At 39.7% G+C, this 23,040-nt stretch overlaps 1 protein-coding gene across 3 annotated transcripts in view; it reads right to left on the minus strand.

Annotated features, from left to right (window-relative positions):
• Positions 1–5,050: 5,050 nt before the first annotated feature.
• Positions 5,051–23,040, minus strand: part of TRPM6 (transient receptor potential cation channel, subfamily M, member 6) — a 166,364-nt gene continuing 148,374 nt past the window's right edge. For all 3 annotated transcript variants that reach the window (XM_010844892.1, XM_010844889.1, XM_010844891.1), the window contains exons 35-39: positions 22,806–22,888; positions 21,849–22,054; positions 14,907–14,958; positions 9,925–10,031; positions 5,051–7,440 (exon numbers count right to left, since the gene is read on the minus strand). In XM_010844892.1, coding sequence (XP_010843194.1) covers positions 7,307–7,440; positions 9,925–10,031; positions 14,907–14,958; positions 21,849–22,054; positions 22,806–22,888 — 582 coding nt within the window. In that variant the 3' untranslated portion in view covers positions 5,051–7,306. The remainder of the gene's footprint in view (positions 7,441–9,924; positions 10,032–14,906; positions 14,959–21,848; positions 22,055–22,805; positions 22,889–23,040) is intronic.

A 23,040-nucleotide genomic window follows, 5' to 3' on the forward strand; every position in this document is an offset into this window, starting at 1 on the left:
GCAAAGAGTCAGACATGACTGAGCACGCACACATGAATGACAGTCATGTAAAGATTTCCAAGTTAAAAAACTTAGTCACAGAAACATCTGAATATTTTTCAAGAAAACAGAGAAAATTTTAATACAAGACAAGCATTATTTCCCTTAACCGAAATTCAGTCATTATCAAGACAAATGATAGTGACTTGGAAGACCTGAGTTCTCGTCCCTCCTCTGACAATACAGTTATATTAACTTTGAGTGAAACACAGCCTCTTCCAGTTACATTACTTTTATGTACTCTTTTAGTTCTCATTTTTTCTAATTCTGTATTTCTGGAAAAACTGGTACTGCACTTATAAAATTAAAGACGTTTCTTGATCCACATTTGCAGCCAGCTTAGTATAAAAACATGTAACAGAAATACAGAGTCAGAGAAAGAAAAATGAAGAAAGAAGGTAGAGGGAGGGAGAGAAGAGGGGAGGAAAAGGGGGAGGAAAGAGGAAGGGGGGAGAGAGAATGGTTGAGAAAAAAATTCTCATTATCATCCATACTTTTCAAGGCCGATCTAAGAGTCACTTTCAGTACTTTGGAGTCAGTCTGAAATATTGCAGACTTTGGGTATTCCACTCCCACTTAGCAGACCCATTTCTCTGGAGAAGATGGGATGAAACAGGAGGTCTTAGCCTGACACCATTAAATGTGTGATTTCTAACTCTCTTTGTTCTGATTCCATGCACCTCATGTAAACCTTTGATTATAATCCAGCTTCCAAGGCCTCCAGGGACACACTGTGATGGTCAGGCTGATAAAGGTTTTGTAGTTTGCATAGATTCTATTTTTCACTATAAATTGATAAACTGGAAGGTCACAAGATGCTATCAAATAGTTAGCTGTTGTATTATTGTTAATAACAAATAGTTATTTGTTGTGACCAAACAAATATCTGATTTTCTAGGAAGACATAAAAAGAGGACAGAAATGCAGTAAACAGAAAAATTCATTGGCAGACACAATGCCAGATTCAGAAAAGAACCCACTCACCAGCCTGCACTTACCTCGTGATGATGTCACGAGGGAATGGCTTTCACATGGACTCACAGATTATAAATGGCCATTAACTGTGTGTGGAAGATTTCCTTGACAACAACATATATGGAGAGGACACAAGGTAACATTCCACAGGTGACAGTTTGGAGCTTCTCAATCCAGTGGCCTAAGTTAAGTCCTGACTTTCAAATCCGTGTTTCAAACCATCGTAGGGATTCAGGTGCTAGTAATTCTGATGTGCTGGTTAGTGCTGCCTAGCATCTATGCCACGGATTGGATGGAGCTTTAAATTCTGGCTCCCCCTTGGGTAGCTGACTTAACTAAGCTGCCTAACTTATAAGCAGCTTTTTCAAATCTTTGTAATGGGCATTTAGCACAATGCCTAGAACATAATGAGTGTTCAACACCCACTGCCTTATAATGATATTAAAAAAGTTATCATTATAACCATTATTATTGTGGGCAATGACAAATCAGTATACTGTAAACCCCTTAATTGTCTTGGAGACCCTCAAAGACAGAAATGGATCTTATTTAACAAGTCTAACGTTAGGGTCAGGACATAACACATGGTAAGGCTCAGTAAGTATTTCTTAAATAGGACAAGTACTGACCAGTTGTAGAAAACTAAAGTCTACATTGTCGTCCACACTTCTTTTCCAGTCCCCTAAGATGTCTCCTTCTCAAATGGCAACCCACTCCAGTGTTCTTGCCTGGAAAATCCCAGGGACGGGGGAGCCTGGTGGGATGCCATCTATAGGGTCGCACAGAGTTGGTCACGACTGAAGTGACTCTGCAGCAGCAGCAGCAAGATGTCTCCAGAAGCCTTTTAGCAGTAGACAAACATCTCATCTCATGAAGCCTAGCCAATGTTTGTTTTCATCTGTAACACTCAGATGATCTCCAGAACACATCAGTCTCTACTCTCTCAATAAAATCACTCACCAGTCCTGCCATCTGTGATACTCTCTATCCTCTGCCGCAGAAGATGGTCAGTGGTCATCTCCTCCTCTCCATTGCTATTGCCCTCATCTCTTCTCCCCAAGTCCCTTTCTACAAAATTCCAGGGTCACATAGGCAATTCCAAAGCATGGCAACAATGTAACAGTTTCCTAGGGCTGCCACGACAAAGCAGAAGGACTGGGTGACTTAAACAAGAGAAATTTCTTCCCTCCTGTTCTGGAAGCTGTGAGTCCAAGATGTCAGTGTGACTGATTTCCTCTGAGGACTCTCACCTTGGTTGGTTTGCAGATGATGCATTCTCTCTGTCTTCACATGGTCTTCACTTTCAGTGTGTCTATGTCTCAATCTCCTCTTCTTATAAGGACAACAGTAATATTGAGTCAGAGTCCACCCTAATGATCCCACTTAAACTTTATTACCTCTGTAAATACCTTATTTCCAAATACAGTTATATTCCAAGGTACTTGGGGTTAGGATTTCCACATGTGAACTTTGGGGAGACACGATTCAACCCAGAACACATACCAAGGATTTCTTTGGGTTACGAAAGCATCCTGAGGTTCTGTGACCTCTTATTGGTGACCAATATGGAACAGAGAAAGAGATTCATTACAAGCCAAAGTGCAATCACATGACACCAATGATGATTCCCACCAAATTCCTCCAATGAAATGCAGTTATTATTATGTTCACATTTGGACAGTCATTAGCCAAAGGTTTTCTACCATAACAATTGCATGAACTTTCTGACTATTAGTAGCAGATGGAATTTTTAAAGGTTCAAAGTGAAACAAACAAATGAACAAAACCACTAGGGGAAGATGAGAATGCTGAAGGGAGTTAGTTACTAAAAGATGTACAAGCCATAGGCCAGAATTTTCCTATTACTAAACAGCCTTATACTGACAAAATCTAAATCAGCATTAATTAAATTGTTTATAAAACATCAGGCCTTACAAATACCAAGATTCTAAACCTGCTCTTTTTTCATTCCTAAAAATATCATCAATGATGGTTCCAGATTTGGGCTTTACTTATCCTGGAAGGCTTTCTTTGGGCAGAGACTTTGGCTGTGTAAAACCCAAATCCATCAAAAAAGAAAATAAGTAGGAGACACTGTGAAATGGTGAACATCAAGATTTTGAACCACTTAATTAAGCTTGAAAATAAAAAGGGAGCAATGAGCTTTTTCCCCTTGGAAAGAGAAACAGCAGAAACCACTTTTGTGTTTATACTAGAACAAGTCCACTGAGCATCCTCTGTAAACATTAAATAATGATCACATAATATCAAAAATGAAAGCCCCTTATTATTTATTGAACTGGATCCCATGCTCACAAGAAGGCTTTTAAATGAGATTCTCAAAAGACTTTATAAAAGCTCTCTCATTATTGTTCACCTTTGTTTGAAAAGGTAAGTATCTCATCCTCATTTCAGAGTTAGGGACTAAAAGAAAGGTTAAAAGAAATATATAAAATTAAACCAAATCTGCCAATGCTAGAGATCAAGGGTTGTTATCCCTTGAGGACTTAAAGTTCCTTTTGAAAAATTAAGCAACTTCACTAATTATTTTCAGGAGGGCATTTCACTAAAATATACTTTATCTGTACATCAAGGTCTAAGAAGAAAACTCACAAAATAATAACTGTGCTAAATAAAAAAATCAGTGTGGCTTCCAGAACCCTTTCTATTCTGTGTACCCACCCATGTGGCTGGAGATTTGAAATGCTATTTAAGTCTCATTTTCCTTCAGAAGCTAACCTCTGTGGAATAAAATGCTGTTAAGGGGGAAAAAAAATCTTTTCTGTCATTTGACTTTAACTTATGATAAATTAGCTTCAACTAGTTTCTTAGAAAATTGCCCAAGAAATGACTACAGAAAATTAAATACCAAGACTTCAAAGAGGCAAACACACAGCCTTCAAATTCCGACCTCAGAGAATAATCCTTCCTTTCTCATGCTTTGGAGAGATGTGAGTAAAGAAATCGTACTAGGGCATGGTAATGAACCATCTTTCAAATGACTTTTCTATCAATCTTCTTTTCAAAGGGTAATAAAGTGATGATTATTTCTAGGCAGTTTCTGGGAAGTTATCATCTCATTTCAATAGTCACCAGTAAGAAGGATGGTACTCTGGTATTATTGCCATGACGATAAGAGCAAGAACTGGTTGAGAATTCAATAGACAAGGTGTAGGTTGTTAAAAGCTATTTCCTGGAAAATTAAAACAGAGAGAGATCAAAAGAATTGTGTTGGGTCTTAAGGAATTGGTAATCATTCCCTTCTAGATTAAAAATGCAAATCTGATTTGTTAACTAGTAAATGAAATCCATTATCATGGGAAGGTTTTATTATTTCTTTCAACAAATAAAGTTCAACACTTATTACATGCCAAGCTTTGTGGTAGATGCCCGTGGCTGATGGAGAAAGGCTGCAAACCATGACGGGAGCATCTATGACATGACTTCTAGAGTGTGAGCGACCCATCTTCATCTAAAACAATAACAAACAACAGCAACAACAAAATTTTTTTTTTCAACTTTTCATTAAATGGTTGTTAGGGAAGTTTTAGTCACCCAGAACTTGTTTTGCAGAGTCACAGAAAATAGCCTGGTGAGAAAGACCCAAAACTATATCTGATCTCATTCCCCCAGAGTTGTTACTAGAAGCTTTAAGATGTCATGGGGCGAAGTTACCCCAGGAACACACAGCCCCAAAAAGGGAATGCCCATGCTCAGGATGCCTTCAGGAAGGACTCCCAGGAACCTAGCTGTTTCTCTGGTCCCCAGATTCAGATGCCATCTGTGAGATGGGCTTGCTGCTGCTGCTGCTAAATTGCTTCAGTCATGTCCGACTCTGTGCGACCCCATAGATGGCAGCCCACCAGGCTCCCACGTCCCTGGGATTGTCCAGACAAGATCACTGGAGTGGGTTGCCATTTCCTTCTCCAATGCAGGAAAGTGAAAAGTGAAAGTGAAGTTGCTCAGTTGTGTCTGACTCTTAGCGACCCGATGGACTGCAGCCCTCCAGACTCCTCCATCCATGGGATTTTCCAGGCAAGAGTACTGGAGTGGGGTGCCACTGCCTTCTCCAGTGAGATGGGCTTAGGGCTCCTATAAGGATGATGCAGTCCATTTTTCCTCAGTGGCTCCTAAAACCATCCCAGTTATGTCTTTTCATTTGCCCTAATTCTCATATCCCAATCTAAACCTACTGCTCACTGGCAGACAGAATATGGGACACATCTCTGTGTTCAACATTCCCCCAAAAGTCAAATTTTTCAGCACTCACCAGAAATCCAAACCTGGAACAACAACCAAAAAGGAAATATAAGACATGCCGCTTTTTTAAGGGCAAAGAAATGTTACGTGCACCACACCCTCATCTCTTACACATTACAGAGAAGGCACTTAATAAATACCTGTTGAATAAAATTAACCAAATGAATGAATTCATTCATTTGTGGTCATGAATCAAGTCATGATTATCACATTGGTATTTTCCTGTCAGCTATCCCACAGTGACCTTTGTCCAGTGTTTCATCTTTTTAAAATGTTATTCTGGTGATATTTTCTTAAAAGAGAGACACAAAACCACAACACAGAAAAGAAAAATCAAAATGTATTTTTTTCAAGTTCCATTCCAGGTAACAAATATTTGACCAATGAATTAATGCTTTCTAGTGTAGCCTTGGATAGGAAAATTGCCTCTTTCCATAGTTGAACATGTCTCTGAAGTGAGTACCAACAGATCTCTTACCGATTTGCAGAACAGGATAAGGCAGTTAAGCTCTGAAAAAGCATTAACAATTTATCCTCATTGCCAATCAAGAAATCACCCAGATTTCCCACCTCCCACCACCCCCAAGACCAAAGTAAAAGGGCTGTAAATCAGTCATCATGCATCTCACAAAAATCATGCACTATCCTTGGCAAACCAAATCCTTGGCTTTCCATCCCCCTACCTTTGGGCAACATATCCCCAGAGTATAACCTAAGAATACAGGAGCACTGATTTGAAAGGAAGCCAGCTAATGCAAGGGCTAATGGTAAAGATAAGGTGAAAATTTCAAGCCCCAGGAGGCTTGTTGCTGATAGATTGGAATGCTTTTTAATGAGGAAAGGAGATGAGGGGAGAGGGGGGGGAAGGTACCCAGCCCTTCAAGTCCTCCTTGGGTGAACAGTTTGTGCTTGTTCTGAGGTAGGGTGACCCTTGATAAGTGTGAAAGAGGGATGACTGATCCCCCAAACATGTTGTACAGTGTGGCTCCCAGGGACCCTTTCTTCAGGCTTCTGAAACTGATCACATGTGCTCAGGCCATACTTAAACTATACACTCCAGCACTCTTGAAGCCACCAGAACTCTGCACTGCAATGAATCAAAATTTTCAAAGCATGTTTTCATTCAGAAACCCCATCTTTACTTATATGACCTGACATAGAGTAATTCAGCTTGTAATATTATATACCCAGCTTTGAAAAAGGGAGTAATTCTTAAGAGGTTGGGTTACTCAACTCTCTAACCAATAGTGTCCCTGAGCTTAAGGGAAGGGAAAACATTTCTTAATAATTGCTAGTGTTATATAACCTTGTTCCCTTAAAAAAAGAAATGCCAGGGCATTTGTCTTAGGTTTCCCTTTCCTCTCTTCTAGAGAAACCTGAAATGCCCAGTGATCATATGATCCACTGATGATACTCAAACCCAGTAGATGTCACTAGGATGCTACCTTTTCGCTGACTAGTTTGTACAGGAGTGTCCTCCAGTCTGTGCAAATACACCTTCTCTCCATTGTTTTCCTTTCTGTCACCATATAAAGCCCTATGCTGCTGGAAAGGAGAGAGGAGGAAGTCAAGTGAATTTTTTATGTACAACTATATACATCAATACAATATGGGGGTTAGGTGATGAATAGCAGTGGAGGTTAGAGTCTGCACACAGAGTGGGAAAATAAATTAATCTGCCTGGTTCTTTAAGTGCCCAGCATTCTGCACCAAGGAATGAGGTATGAAGGAGCCGCTTTCCCAGCTGATTCATCTAAATGTCTTCCTGTGCAACTTGAGCATGATGAACCCTGCACATGCAAAGCACCCTGCAGGGGTCAATATCTAGGAAAACCCATTAATCAAACAACAGGGAAGTCCTTGGGCAAGAGAGACCTGAGACTCAGAAGGCATGTCCCAGAAGGCCCTTGGGGTAAGGCCATTCTGGCAGAGGCTCTGACATCATCAGTGTTATATCGCCAGTCTGTGTTACCATAGAGTTCATGGAAGGCAGGGCAAAGGCTGTTATCTTCTTACTTCTGTTTTTTGTTTTTTACAATCGTGTGAGATCTTCTGGAGAATTACTACCCTCTTCCCCCGCTGGAATCTCCTCAGCTGGTTCTATTTTGATTTCAAGTCCAAAGGCAGAATTTATCCTTCCAGGAGAGTAGTCATTTCTTTTTAAGTCTGCAAGGAAGACAGTTAAGACAGTGATAAAGAAACCTTAAGAACATGATGTTCAGATAGATTGGACTTTAGGCCAAGTGCTCAGAGAAGACTCTGCTCCCTCTGATGTGTGAAACTCAGACCCTCAACCCAGTCCAAAGTATACCCCAGCAGGCACACATGCATCTAACTCCCCAAGGCTGTGCTCACTGTGGCAAGACTCGGTTGCTTGGCTCAATACATAGCACCCTTGAGACGTGACCTGGCCGGACCTAAGTGACGCCACAGAACAGGGCGTGTTCACTGTGAATGACGGCAGAGTCAGACTGTCCGTCAGAATGGTGGACTTGAGACATCAGTGGTCAGTTTTCTGCAACAAAAATGTACCTCAGGTTTGGCTGAACCTCTAAAAGCATTGTCCAGTGATCAAATCCTCTGCTTCCTGAAGCCTCCTTCTTTAGTTCAACAGGGAAATTACCTAAAGAAATCATTAACAAGCGCAACCCTTGGGGAGAACTTAAGGAGGACAGTGAGCTTTAAATGTTTGGATTATCATGGTATACCATGTTGATTAAATTTGTTAAGCTTAAACATACATTCCTTTATAATTTTTTAATATTAAATGGGGACTATCTGGACATAAAACTAATACATACTATAGTTTGATAATAGCCAACACTTTTTACGTTGCTTCAATCCTTATACCACCTTTATGAGGTAGGTGCTATCATTCCCAGCTAACGGATGAGAATGAGGCCAAGGTCACAAAATTAGTACAAAGTACTCCTGGGATGTGAGCTCAACCTATGGACCCCATGCTCTCATACACTTTCTGAGATGACTTCTCTTTAAAAAAAAAAAAAAAAAGTAAAACATAAACAAAAAGAAAAATCACCCCTACTCCTGTTTTCTGAGCTAAGCTTTTTTAAATTCAAATTACCAAATGTTTGAGTAAATGAGGATATTTCTTATTTCCATTTAAATGTGTTAACTAAGGTTTTAAAAGGAAATAAGGATTAGGTCTAGAAATGGAGGAATTCTTGAATGTCTCAAAAGCCACCATGGTAGGGAAAGGCAAGAAGGAAGGGGATGGAGGAATCTTAATCCTACAGAAGAAGTGACTGGACAGAAGCAGTGAGTTACGCCTCAAGTTTCCCTTAATCCTGGCTGATCAGAATTAGTCCCTGTGTCCTCAAGAACAAGAAGTGGTCCTGCCCAGGAAACAATGAATCAGAGCTGGGAAGAGGTCAGCACCTGAGGACGCTGAGTTAATGAGCTGGATTCTGGCCTGCGATCATAGGCTGGGAGATCAGCTCCTGCCTCCCAGAGGACCCTTACCTGGAGGCCTGGATGTGGCTCAGTCCAGGCCCTGCTCCCTCCTGGGCTCCTTGTAGTCAGAGAGGAGGTCAACGGGCAGCTCAGCCAATGTGCTGAGGACTGTTCTCTTTGCCCATTTCCACTGTGTGGTTTGTGAGAAGGAGTCCTGGGCAGCCACCAGATGACAGCGAGATCCCACTCTCGGTACCACTCGAGTCTGACATCCTCACCACAACCTCCCCGGCCAACAAGCTACTCCCTGCTGGAACTGGAAGCTGTTACCCATCCCAGTCTCCTGTGGCATCGTGTCCACAGGAGCAACTCCTACCTTCAACTCCAACAAGATTAGAAATGGCCTTTCTTTGCTGTAAATTTTCACCTACTCCATCCCAAGTTACAGTGGATGTTGATCTCATACTGATTTCCAATTTGGGGTTCAATCACTTATGATAAGGCTAGAAGGGCTACTCAGCTTAAAAGATGTGAAATTCCATTTTAAGGACAAATGTGGTACAACCTTAGAGAAACAGGGAGTGAACTGAGACAGACATAAAGCGTCCCTTCTGAGATAAGAGGAAAGAATGCAACAGAGCTGGGGCCACCAACTTGGGGCCCACAGACCTCTGGCTATTGCCTTTTATGTTAAGAATATTTTTCTGTGCTAAGTCTATTAGTCTTAGAGAAAGCATGTCACACTATCAAATCAGATTTTAAAAACATATCTTGTAATATATGTTTACAGGAGTAGGTTTTTATCATAAAAAGCACTACTTTAATTGATAGCTGTTGCTTCCCTCCATGCCCCAGCCTCCCAAATGACCAATGAGTAAATAAGAACAGAATAGAAATACTGTGGGCATCACACAAGATCCAAGGGGTGGGGGCACGGCGGGGGGAATCTGCCTCCATCCAATTTTACCCCCAATTAAGTAGGTGGAACTTTTCCCTTAGAGAGACTGTGACAAGCATTGGGCCTGATGTTGTTTTATCACATTTCGGCAGAACCTGAAGTAAATCTTTGTCCTTTTAATCCCTTTAGAGACTTAAAAAATTTGCAGTCAGAAAGTCAGGCCTCGACTGCGAATGAGATAAAAAAGTGATTAAGATTTTCTACTCCATCCCAGGTTACAATGGCTGTTGCTCAATGAGAGATTTACTTAGAGAAAAATAGAATTGTTTGGGGCATACCCGGGAGTTTGAGCTTCCGGCAGCAGGAGTTGCAACGATGTTTTGCAATGAAGTTTCTAATTGCATCTTCCCCTAAATTGGCTGGTCCAAACACCATTCCTCTTGATCTAGAGGAAATATCAGAATATCAATTAGATCACAGCTAAGAAAAAGGAGCTCAACTAGGATTCTCTCAGATACCGAACAGTATCCCATAGTAACCCAGTAAACTTGAAGGAGCCAACAAAGAACAGAGCACTTTGGGGAAGCAACAGTGTTAGGTCTGCACATTTACAATTCAAATGCACTTCAATCTTTGTACCCAACTCCAAGACCTACTGTGAAACTCATTTCCACACTAATCTGATAGAAAAGTGAATTTTCTATGTACCACAGTAAAACAAAATACAGTGAGACCCTTTTTCATGCATATGGGGTGAGAGAATGACATTCACTACCAACTGTTCTACTAGAAAACCCAAAAGGTAAGTATGCAATAAAATAAATTTGCTATTGGCGCACCCCTTCTGAAAAGACTGATGTGCATTCTTTCAAACCCAAATACTGTTCTGAACATAATCAATGTCCTCAAACACAAAAGCCCAACAAAACCCGGCACCCAGGATTCATGGCTCCTTCGATAGCTCCTTCTACTCTGCAAACTGCTATGGCAGTTTTCTGGGCTCTTAGTGAAAAGACATGACAACTAGGAGACAATGATTTTGTGGAAGTAAACTTAGGTGACAAAATTACAAACAGAATCATATATATTAGGCACATTTTGAACACTCTATAAGTGATCTATTATAGATTCTCATAATATTATAAAATTATAATAGATTCCAGGGTCAAAGTTTACCCATTATTAGATCATATACAACTATCATTCTTCGACTGACATGCTACACACCATGGAACACAGCACACCAGAAATACCTCCAAAGAAACTTTATGAAAGCTAATATTTTATTTTAATGACATGCTGAGTGGAAAACAGCACATTTTAAAATCTGAACTCAATTACTGCTCTTAAATACCACGTCTTAAGAAAAAAGAAAAGCAAACTATCACAAAAGGAAACAATAAACTTTGCTTCTAAGGAATGTGGTTTTTCAAAAGGGACGTGGTATAAAAATGGACTTTTTTTTTCCATCTGAGTATTGAAACATTTATCTCAATTTCCACTTCCTTTTGGCAGAATAACAGTAGCTGCTCTGAAGATGTGCCAAGCTCAGAACGAGGGCTGATGTCAGTTTGATCTCAGATTGCCTCTTTGCTCTGAGGCGGGTAGGTGGAGGAAACCTCTTGGGAAGATGACATGAGCAGACACCCAGGATTAACTTTCCTGGTCACTCAATCGCCCTTACACAATACGGCTCTCGCGGTGTTTACCAGGCTGCAAGAGCTGCCTTTTGTTAACTATTCCTCTTTCAGTCCACATGGTAAGGAATCACTTCTTTAAGGTGAAACCAAATGTAGCAAAGAAGTAGAATCACATAGTATTTAGTACCAGAATTCTATGACGCTGATAATGTGAAAAACAAAGGTGGTTTTTGAGTCATTAAAGTTGCAGGATTCCTTTTATAGTCTCTCTGGCATGACCCTATTGGAATATATCACTTTTTACATTCCACACTGCCATTTCTTTCCCCCCAGTAAAGCATGAAAGTTTCCAACTTAGAAATGTAACACTGATTCTCAGATAAAAGCTGTAAACTAAATCATTTCCCTCTATGAGCTTCATTAAAGTTAAGACAAAAGAATCAAAATTACTATAATATGTATGTATCAGGGGTTCAACCACTCCCTGAGCAGTGGAGAGTGAAGGAAGGTTGTAGGGACACTAACTAATACACCATGCCTACAGCCTTGCAGTCTCAGACAACCATGTTTGAAAAAATATACAACTGTTTTCCAGATTTTTCACAGCACAGGAAAGCAGGTGGTAACTTGGTTTCACATTCGAGGAAATGCTAATTAGTACCATGTACATAGAGATTTAGTAAAGAACATCTCATCATTATCATTTCATACTTGTCAAATGCCTGAAACCATCAATGCAGTAAGAAAAAAAAAAAAAAGATGCAATCCCAAACTACCAAAGCACTTGAGGCAACCTCCACTGAATGAGGAACCAAGGTGAGTGGCCAGAGAGAATTTGGGGGAGAGAAGGTGTAATGATTTGGTCTTCGCATGCAAGGGCAAAGTTCACATGTTAGGGAAAGTTATGAGACAACAGGCATTAGAGACAATATCGGAATTTGCACCACACAATATCTTCCCTCTTGTAGAGGATCATTCCTTTTCATTGACCCTCTTCTCCTCATAGGCAAGTTACCATCTCCATTGGGCTTCAGTTTTCTCATTTGTGAGCAGGGATTGAAGACATTTCCTTCTAAGGTTATCGTTAAGAGTAAAATAAACAACATGTGACAGCACTTGCTCCTCAAACTTTTTTTTTTTTTTTGGTGGGGCGGGGGGCTGTAGGCTGCACTGCAAAGCATGCAGGATCTTAGTTCCACTGACCAGAGATGGAACCCACACCCCCCTCCCTGTAGTGGAAGCATGGAGTTTTAACCACTGAATCTCCAGGGAAGTCCCTCTCAAACTTTTATTTACACCAAATCACCTGAAGATCTTCTGAAAATTCAGGTTTGTGATTAGGGAAGACTAGGGAGGGTCTTTTCATTACAAAAGACCCTGATGCTGGGGAAGATTGAAGGCAGGAGGAGAAGGGGACGACAGGATGAGACGGTTGGATGGCATCACCCACACAATGGACATACATTTGATCAAGCTCCGGAAGATGGTGAAGGACAGGGAAACCAGGCATGCTGCAGTCCATGCAGTCACAAAGAGTCAGACACGACTGAATGACTGAACAACAACAACAAAGGGAGGGTCTCAAGAGGCTGCATTTCTAACATCTTCCGGTGCTGCTGATGCTATTGGTCCTGGCCCATGCTTTGTGTAGCAAAAATGTAATATATAAGAGGCATCCAGAAATGTGAGCCTCATTGAACTAATCAGATGTAATCCTCCACATTGTGAAAAAATAGTACTTACTATCTTCACCATAAAGATGCAGAACAACTGCACCAAAACTAGGTGATCCCCACAAAAGCAGACAGGCTATAGTGATACCAACCTATCAGCTTCCAGTGTTCCCGGCCTCAAGCCATTAAAAAACGTCTGCTATCAACCAGAGGCTCCCAACCCTGACTGCCCATTAGAACCACATGGGAAACTTTTGAAAAATACAGACATCAGGGTCCCATCCTGAGATTCTGACTTGAGGATAATTCTGAGCAGCTTTTTTTTTTAAAGTTCCCTATGTGACCCTAATAGAAATTGAGACACACTGGCTTATAGAATGCAATTAAATACTCAACTGTCAAGAGGAATAATATAATCTTCTTAGAATTCGAAAAGTTGGAAATATTCAGGTCATATTAAATATACATACCAAGGTCAAAATTTAATAAATCATATACATAAAGTATACATAAACTCGATGCATTATATATGCAAAAATTTTCACTGCAAAATTATACAAAGTTTCTACTACAAACTCTTGGGCATACAGGACCACTGAAGAAATACTACATATTTTTAGCTAAAAAAAATAGCAAAGTCTTTATCTGTACACTAAGGGTTACAACATGAACTCCAGGGTCAAATATCATGGGGTTTGGATGCAGAGGAGCAATATAGCTCACTTTTATCTTCTCTAGCTCACCTGATGCAAAGAAACAGCTAATACACTTTTAGACGTACTTCCTTGTAGAGACACCTACAGATGGCACCATATTTAGATTAATCATTCAGTAAAAGAATATAGCATTAAAGTAGTGAATAACTACAATATGAGTCCATGGGAGGGAAATAAAAGTTTCCGAGTTCATCATATAGAAATCACCCATTTTTATAAATATATGTATATATACAGACACTCAAACACACAACCCACAGACCAAGTTTAGACACTTAGGACAACTAAGAAATTAAAATGTCATATGTTAGCAGTTCTCAAAAGTGTGGGCTTTAGGCCAGCAGAATTAGAATCATCTGGGAACTTGCGACATTATGTGAACCCATCCCAAACCCACTGAATTAGAAACCAGGGACAAGAGCTGGAGGTAAAGGGCAGCAAACTATGTTTTAACAAGCTCTCCGGGTGATTATGATGCAAGTTTATGTTTGAAAACCACTGTCATTTTTCTATATTGATCCATCCTTAATCACTACTTTTTTCCTTAATCATCACTTCTTTTTACTCCACCGTTAATACCACCTCAGATCCTTTACTTCCAAGAGCTCCCAAAAGCCTGCTCATGGGATAAAATGTCCATGGGAATTCAAAGGACAGGCAGATGACACATCTCTCTGTAGAATTTACTGTCCTGAATTAATAGACAACCTGATGACTCCATATCTAACCCCCACTGTTTGGGCCTCTTACAGATTTGCTGTTACTAAATAACACACTTTCTGCCCCCAGCTTTAATTTTATAGGCATGTGATGGAAGACACTACCCATGACAAGAATACAATGACTCCATTGTGAAGACAACAAAGGAAACTGTCTCTCCTAGGACACTGTCTTCATGTCAAAGCCTATGGAGGCTGAACTTACCCATATTTCTCCTTTGTCTGGGATACTAGAAAACTCAGAGTCAAATTTGCAACAAAGTTCTGGCTACAACATTGGTCTTTATACAATTTCCATTTCTGTGTACTAACAACTCCAGATTTAATCATATTCTGCTTATTTTTTGGCCCCTATTTCCTAAGCCATACATTCTTTAAAACTGTATTTTAAATCTTACTGTATTTTATCATATTTGGATACAAATATTTGGGGATATAGATACAGACATTGATAAAACCTGCCTCAAAATCTTCCTAGGATCTAGGCAAGATATATAAGTGCTTAAAAATTATGTTTAAGAAATCATGTACAATGGGTCAAGTGCAATTTTCTAGATGATAAATTAACTTACTGTTTGTCTTCAGGTTTTATTACAGATGGATCTGTCAAATTTTCTCCAACACCTCCAAAGAAAAAGAAAATTCATTTAGTAAATGGGGAGTTTCACTTTTTCAGAAATTCAAGAAAATAATAACCAAGTTTTATTTCCTTTCTTTAAACCTACATCCACACTGTGGTAAATTCAACATCATGTGAATTTACTATACCATAAAAATTGTCCAAGCAAGTTTGAAAACTTCAGTTAATGCACTATCTCCTGCAACCCCGTCTATTACGCTATAATAAACCTCTAGGCTACAAATGAGTGTATTTTGATGTGTTCACAGTTACTGATAATGGCATCCATCATTCATTTATCACTCGTATACACCAGACTAGTTTTATTTTTTCTAACTCTTGGCAATCATGAAAGAAAAGTTTTAGTATGCTGATAGCCTTATTTTACCAATGAGTACACTGATGTTCAAAGATATTAAGCAATCTGTCAGAGGTTGCACAGACCACAAGAGGTCATAACAGGATTCAAGCTGAGCCAAAGCCTGTGTCCCTCCCCCTAGCCCATGGTCTCTTTAGATGGAGTCCATCAGTGCTCAGCAAGGTGCAAGGTACTGTGTGGTTCTGCAGATACCCACCTGTGGTCCATCAAAGACACACAACAAATGCTATTTTTACAACGTTTACAAACCGAAGAATACAAACAGCCTACATTCTTGATCTGGGTGCTGGTTACACACATGTGTTCAGTTGTGGAAATTCTTTGAGATGTACACATATGCTGTGTTCACTTTCTTGAATGAATGTGATCCTTCAGTAAATTTTACTTCTTTAAAAAATGGCACCAAAGCATAAAAAGACAATGTAAGTGTAATTTAAAATGAACGTTTATTAAAACAGGGATCAACATCAAAGTGACTCTCTGTTATTAAATGCAAGTGGTGGTGAGACTGACTTACAATGGGAGCATTTTCACAAGTGAGCCAGTCAGACGGGTTGAATACACCACGTGGGCATAAGCCAGCAATTTCTGAGACCATACTCTAATCAGCACTGGTTCTCTTGGCTTGGAAGAGACCAACCTCATGGGAAATCCACTTAAAATCACATAAAATGTAAAACATTATTATGTGTTTCTATTTGGTTAAGAAAAAAAAAAACAAAACAACATGTTTCTAACAACTACTTTAAAAAAGAAAGGTTTTTACCATGTTCTGTACTTTTTCCATATGCTGATACCTTTCACAGGAAAATGTAATCCTTATAATTTATAGACCATTCCCCTGAGAAACTGACTTTCCTAAAACAGGTTAGGAAAATAACCTGTTTTAAGTTGGGGATAGGGGGCAGGTAGGGGTTCCAACTTTTTTTGTATCATGACACTTTGTCAGCCTGATGAAGTTAAGGGAACCCCTTCTCAGAATAAATGTTTTAAAATGTATAATCTGAATATGTACAATTACAAAGGAAACCACGATATTGAAATACAGTGATTAAAATATTTTTAAAATATTTTGTAATACATGTGCTTCTTTTTCAGCACATTAGCTAACAGGATCAAGCACAAGTCTAATAACACTATAATATTCAAGTAATAAAAATACAATCTATATTTTGAGAAAAACATTTGCCATGTTAACATCTGTAATTGCTATTGCAAACAGTCATGGGTACTGCCAATACCACTGTGGTTTGCTGTCTCCATTATAATTGAAGGAAATGATAACTTTCAGCTATAGGTTAGTATAAAGGTATAACTATTTTTTCATCAAAGTTCACAGACCCTCAGACTTCTACCCAGGGACCCTTTAAGAACCCCTAGCTTAGAATCTCTTTGGGCACTGATTCTAAATAGGAAAGGGAAAATAAGTCTGAAACATAGACTCACGTGGAAGTATGCAAATGTGCTTTCTTTTTTAAAGAAAATGTCATAGGAAGAAGCTGGGCCTTTTATAGTTTTCTCATTATAGATATAAGAAGAAACAGTGTAGCAGGACACTAACTATATAGTAAACATGCAGTAAATAAAAAGAACAACTTTGTTTAACTATTTTAGTAAATAAATAGCACTATGTAGTAAGTAAAAAAACAAGACATCCCATGTATGACCAATAGAGAGTGAAGGCCACAAATCCTTCACACATCTAAGCTCAGACCTGATTTTATGCCTACAGCTTCCAGCAATGATGAAAGCTTTAGGCTGATGTCTGAGTAAATTGTAAATTTAAGTTGGAGATACGCACAGTACTGAAAGAATTGGGGAAAGGGGGACTATACAGTGGGGAAAAAGTCTATCAAAATCATACCAGCTTCCATTTCTTTTCAGTCTTGTAGCCTGTTAAATGGGAAGAAGTCAAAGGGTCCAGGTCTCACCCACAGCCTCATCAGTCTCTAGCTATGTAATCTGGACACCTTCTTTAATCTCTCTGTGTTTCAGTTGTATCATCTGAAAGTGTGAATAATCATGGGCCTTATCCTATAGGTTACTGAGAAGATTACATGAACCAGCATATAAACTGCTTAGCAAAACAGAAGAAGGTGAAACATGTCAACTGCTCTTTTTATTGTCTTTATTCTATCAAGGGACTTCCCTGGTGGCTCAGTGGTGGAGAATCTGCCGGCCAATGCAGGAGATACAGGAAGACCCTGTGGAGGAGGAAATGGCTACCCACTCCAGTATTCTTGCCTGGGGAATCCCATGGACAGAAGAGCCTGGCGGGCTACAGTCCATGGGGTTGCAAAAGGAGTCAGACACAACTGAGCAACTAAACAACAATTCTATCAAAAGCTCTTGTGAAGTAAAGTTCTGTTTTCTTACCACTGATAAAACCAGGCTCTAATGATCTAATGTTTCCTAATGAACAGAACCTCCTCTAAGACTGAGGGTGAAGAGTATCCACAAACCTCTACATCCCTAAACCCAATCTGACAGCTCAAAGCTTAACTGCTAAACACATCTATCAAGACCCGTGAATGGCAGAAGGGGGATTGCAGTGAGTGAAAAACAGAAAACAGTTCAGAGAACCAACTATGCTGTACCCTCACGCCCACCCCGGCCTCTCCCAGCTACACAGGAGTCACTCAATAGGCAAACTCTAACACAGGTGCTTATCCTATCCACACACCTGTGTGTGTGTGTCAGTCGATCAGTCATGTCCACCTCTGTGGGACCCCATGGACTGCAGCCTGCCAAGCTCCTATATCCATGGGATTCTCCAGTCAAGAATACTAGAGAGGGTTGCCATTCCCTCCTCCAGGGGATCTTCCCAACCCAGGGATCAAACCCAGGTCTCCTGCATGGCAGGCAGATTCTTTACTGTCTGAGCTACCAGGGAAGCCCACCCACACACCTAGATATCTAGAAAATGTGAAAGAAAATAAGACATTTTAACATCTAAAAATTCCAGTGGTATCTCTTTACTGGCATTAACAGAGTATATGCCGATGTACAGGCAACACACAGCACGGCCTTATGAGAAACTCAGAGACTTACATTCTGATCCCAAGCGCTTTGGGATACATCAGTGAATTTCCATATCTACGGAAAGAAGTTACTTCCCTGGTAGCAGCAGAATTGTACCATGATGATGCTGCTGCTAAGGCTGACTTATACTGAAAACTGCTTTGTTGAATAAAAAATTAATAGCCCCAAAAGTTCTTTGTGTCAAGCCTTAACAAAAAAAAAAACAAAAAACGAAAAAAAAACGCCACAGACCACTGTAATTTCAAATACAATTGTTTTTCATTCCTATTGCTGGGAATAAAATATTAGATTTCACATGTAATAATGATGATTCAGGCTCTCACATGTAGGGTTTTTAAAGAGAATGAGACTGGAATAGTACAGTATCACTACAAGTGATCAGAAATTAGTCAAGCCTCCATAGATGAACCTATGGCCATTTCATGTTGATGTTTGGCAGAAACCGACACTATATTGTAGAGCAATTATCCTTCAATTAAAAATAAATAAATTTAATTATAACAAAAAGAAAAAAAAAAAAGAAATTAGTCTAGCCTCTCCCTAAATTCAGCTTCCTGGCCTGATGTGGAGGCTGAGTTATGACTGGCACTCTCTGGAATAAAATAAAGAGAAGAACAGAAGAAACCGAATGAATAAATGGGCAGAGTATTCCTCATTCCTTCTTTCCCTCAAAGCAAGAGGGAGCCACAGCAAGCTGATCAGGGCTTCATTCTACAAAGCCCGAAGCTGGGATGTCCTTTAAGTTACCACCAGGACTACACAGCTAAGAGGAGACTGCCCACAGCAGAGTAACTGCCATGTTAACAAGCCACCCAGAGATTAACCCTGAGAACAACAGCTACATTTAGTGTGTCGGGAACTTGCCTCATTTCGGCCCCTGAACAACCCTGTGAATTAAGTGCATAACATGATTTATCCCAATTACAAATGAGGAAGTGGAACTCAAAGTGGTCGCCCTCTCGTCACGCAGCTAATTCATGGCTCCACCATGAATTAGCTGGGGGTGGAGCCCCCAGCACCATGACTTCAGAACTTCTCCTAACTGCAGCTGACTGGCCTTTCAGTCTCCACTTCCTGCCACCCAGACAACACACATTGTCTCTCCAAAGACTAGAAATACTATGCAATTAAATATAAAACATAACTGAACTGAAAACTTGTTATCATATTTTAAGACTACATTCTATTCTCCCATTTTTCCTTTCCAACCTGGTTTGAGTTAAATATATTAATGCACATAAGCCTTTAGCCAAGTACTTGACACAAAATAACTAGGAAATGTTAGCTAGTAGCAGTAGTATTATAACTGCTTATAATTACTATTATAGGATTCACATTCTTCCATAAATTCAGGGCTAAACAATTGGCAAAACACTCCAATAAGTATCTCAATTTCTTCATGCTCATTCTATGATGTCCATTCTTCCCTTCTTTGAAGGTCAGTGTTTTGACATAGTTTATTTGGAGTGGCCTATTTCTGCAGTTCACATAATTGCCCAGCGAAAAAATAAAGTTAATTCCTTTTTCCCCCCAAGACTATCAACGCAGTATTTGTTCTGTTTAATGTCACTTTGGATTACTAAGAGACATAAAAATCCCCAAACATAAACATCATTAAACAAAAACCTATTCAAGTGGAATACAAAACACACTGAAGAGTCATCATTAATTCCTTAAAGTTTTTCTTTGGTTGTTTTTTGGTTTGTTTTTTACTTTTTAAACATCTCCACCCAAACCTCAAAGCACAGACACTCAAGTACAGATGAAAACAATCAACCTTTCCCCAACATGAGCTACAAAAGCAGATGCCTAGGGCATCAGTGTGCTGGGTTTACATGGATCATGTACTTGCTGGCTTAAAACGGAATCATCTTGACTGTTTTAACTTTGTTTATATTGCTTCTTAAAATATTGTGTTTGAGGGTTAGAAATATAACTCAACCTTGTGAGCAGCACAGATATGAAAGGACAGAAGGACTCATGTGTCATTTGAAAAGTGTATATATATATATATGTATATATGTATGTATATATGTGTGTATATATACACTTTTCAAATGACACATAAGTCCAAATGACACATATATGTGTGTGTGTGTATATATATGTGTGTATATATATATATATATATACACAGACACATCCTTGAGCACATGGCACAAATTTCAATCAAAATGGGTTTGCAGTCTCAGCGGACATTGCTCACGATGCCCCAGGATTGCTTGCTCATCTCATCTGTCTCCAGCCTTCAAGCCTGGTTTCGGCATAGAATCCCAGGTCTGGAGAAATGGAAAAGTCAGAGAGGACAAGGAAGAGACCAGATTTTTTTTTTAATTAATAAATAAAAGGAATCAGAACATGGTAATATTCTTATGGATCTAAAACTTACAAAGAAATAAAGGAACAGTGACAAAGAAAGAGCATGGATGATCAAACCAGCTTAAGCCTGCGTCCTGGCTCCCTCTTAGGTAACTGTGCAACCTTGGGCAAGTTATTTAAACTTTCAGGACATAAATTCCCCGTAATATCTACCTCGAGGTGCTGCTTCTGGGATTAAATGAGATAACTTCTGTGAAAGTTCCTGGGCTAAATCCCTTATTTGAAACCAAAGCCCCAGTCAGCGAGCCCGGGGACTAAACTTTGACCTTAATACATATCTCCTTCTGTCCCTCAAGGAAAGCCTACTAGAGATACTTTGTTTCGTGCCGCAGGATTATAAGTCACATGTGAGGTGTTGCTGGTAGAGAGATGCACTGATCAAAGCCTTCCATTAAATAACAGTGCACTGCGTTGCCTCTCCCAGACCGAGTCTGTACTTTCAGACCGAGTCTGTACTTTGCTGTATCAAGGTACACAGCAAAGAGAGCAAGCTAAATTATAAACTGCTGAAGTACGGAGCTCAAAATCATGAAAAGTGACCAGAATTGCAACTTTCCTACACATATTAATGCATGCCTAAGTGTTATTGTGCACTTAAGTCCAAAGAAAAGCCAGAAAACTAGAAATCTGGTACAAAAATCATTCTCCTGTTTAGATTAACATTTTTGATAACTTTATGTTCTAGGCCAATAATCATCTGCCTATATCATCTGCTCCTGATCATCACTGTACAATGTCTCTGACATAAATGGCCCTACCACATATCAAAGCTAGACAGAGCAACTCCATACATGACCTATCCTGGTTCTCACATGATCTCTCAGGATACCTGCCTGATTCTACCCACTTAGGACAGTTCCACAAACAGTAAATAAGTTCAGAAAACTGATACCATCTTCTGTTTTCAAATTAAAAAAAAAAAAAAAAAAAGTACGTACTGCCAAGGAATGTCCCCACTGACAGATCTTAACTGTGACTTTAAGAAAGAGCTAGGGGCAAATGTAGGTGACAATGACAAGGAGAAAGCAATCCTTGGTCTGTGTTTCCTGAACTTTGCCTCATGCTTATTCTATCAAATCCTCAGCTATCAATCACCTTGCAAATCTAAAACCAGCAGCTCTCCCCGAGTATACTCATAGGTCCAGTGAGAGAAAGCCAACATCAGCTCCTCCAAGGTGTTGCTGGGGGCAATTTCATCACCGTTGTTGTTGTTGTACTTCCGGAACTCCCCCGTCATATACTTCTCGATGGTCAACCACTGCCGGGCTGAATGGCAGTAAATTAAGAAAACTTCCAGGAACCTATGAGGAGGGAAAAGAGGTCACGGTTTTCCCACCAGGCAGCAAAGGTAGGAGTTATATATTACTGAACAGAGAGCAACAGAGGAGATGTCCTAGCCTGACTGAGTAGCCACAGCGCGCGTGCCCCTGCCTTTCTATTGAAAAAAGTGCGATGCAAAGATTTGGAGCTTTCCCCACACTCACCCACCTCCCTGCCCTTCGAGGAACTCTCATGAGTACTGGATTCAACTTTCCTTGCCTTGCTGTATGAAGTCCCTTGTAAATGGAACAATAAAACTTTACTGTAAGTCCTCAGCACTGAACTATGATCTGTGTTGCTAAATGAATCCAAGTGCGTGGAAACACTCAGGTGAAAGTATAAAAGAGTTCATTCCTTTAAAGTTCCTAATTTTTATAAGATAACTAGGAGAGGAAACTATGCTTACAATAGAAGTGTTTTCCTGCCATAATGTTTCTGGATATTGGTTAACAACACCCAAGATCTGCCTGCTTTCGTAATCGAGAGGTTAGTTATGGCCTCTGCTTGATCTGCTCTTTTCCACTCACATAAATTCAGTGATTTAAGCCAAACATCCCTGGGATGTCTACTTCTCTTTTTACTGTCTCCAAGGATGATCTAAAGAAGAAAACAAAATTAAGGTCATGGGGAACTTCCCCATGAGTCTGGTATTTCTTGTGACCAACAGTGGAACAACGAAATTGACAGAAATCCCTACTTAAGATGAAGTGCCACGTGCCAATATTTCCTCACCTTGGAGTGTAGGGAATGGTTTGTGGTTTTACTTGGTTGAAGGTATAGATCAGTTTTTGAGCAGCTCTTTGTTGTTGAATTTCCTGCAAAATAAGGAGCATTGACAAAAATATTGGTTTACTACCACATGCCTACTAATGAATGATCACAGAATTACTAGAAGACTCCCAGGTGTGATTTTTAGCCTTACTCAGCTTCCATCACTACCCACTCCAAAAGTAAAAGCTAAAAATAA

Source organism: Bison bison, unplaced genomic scaffold, assembly GCF_000754665.1.
Source record: "Bison bison bison isolate TAMUID 2011002044 unplaced genomic scaffold, Bison_UMD1.0 scf7180017864212, whole genome shotgun sequence".
NCBI lineage: Eukaryota > Metazoa > Chordata > Mammalia > Artiodactyla > Bovidae > Bison > Bison bison.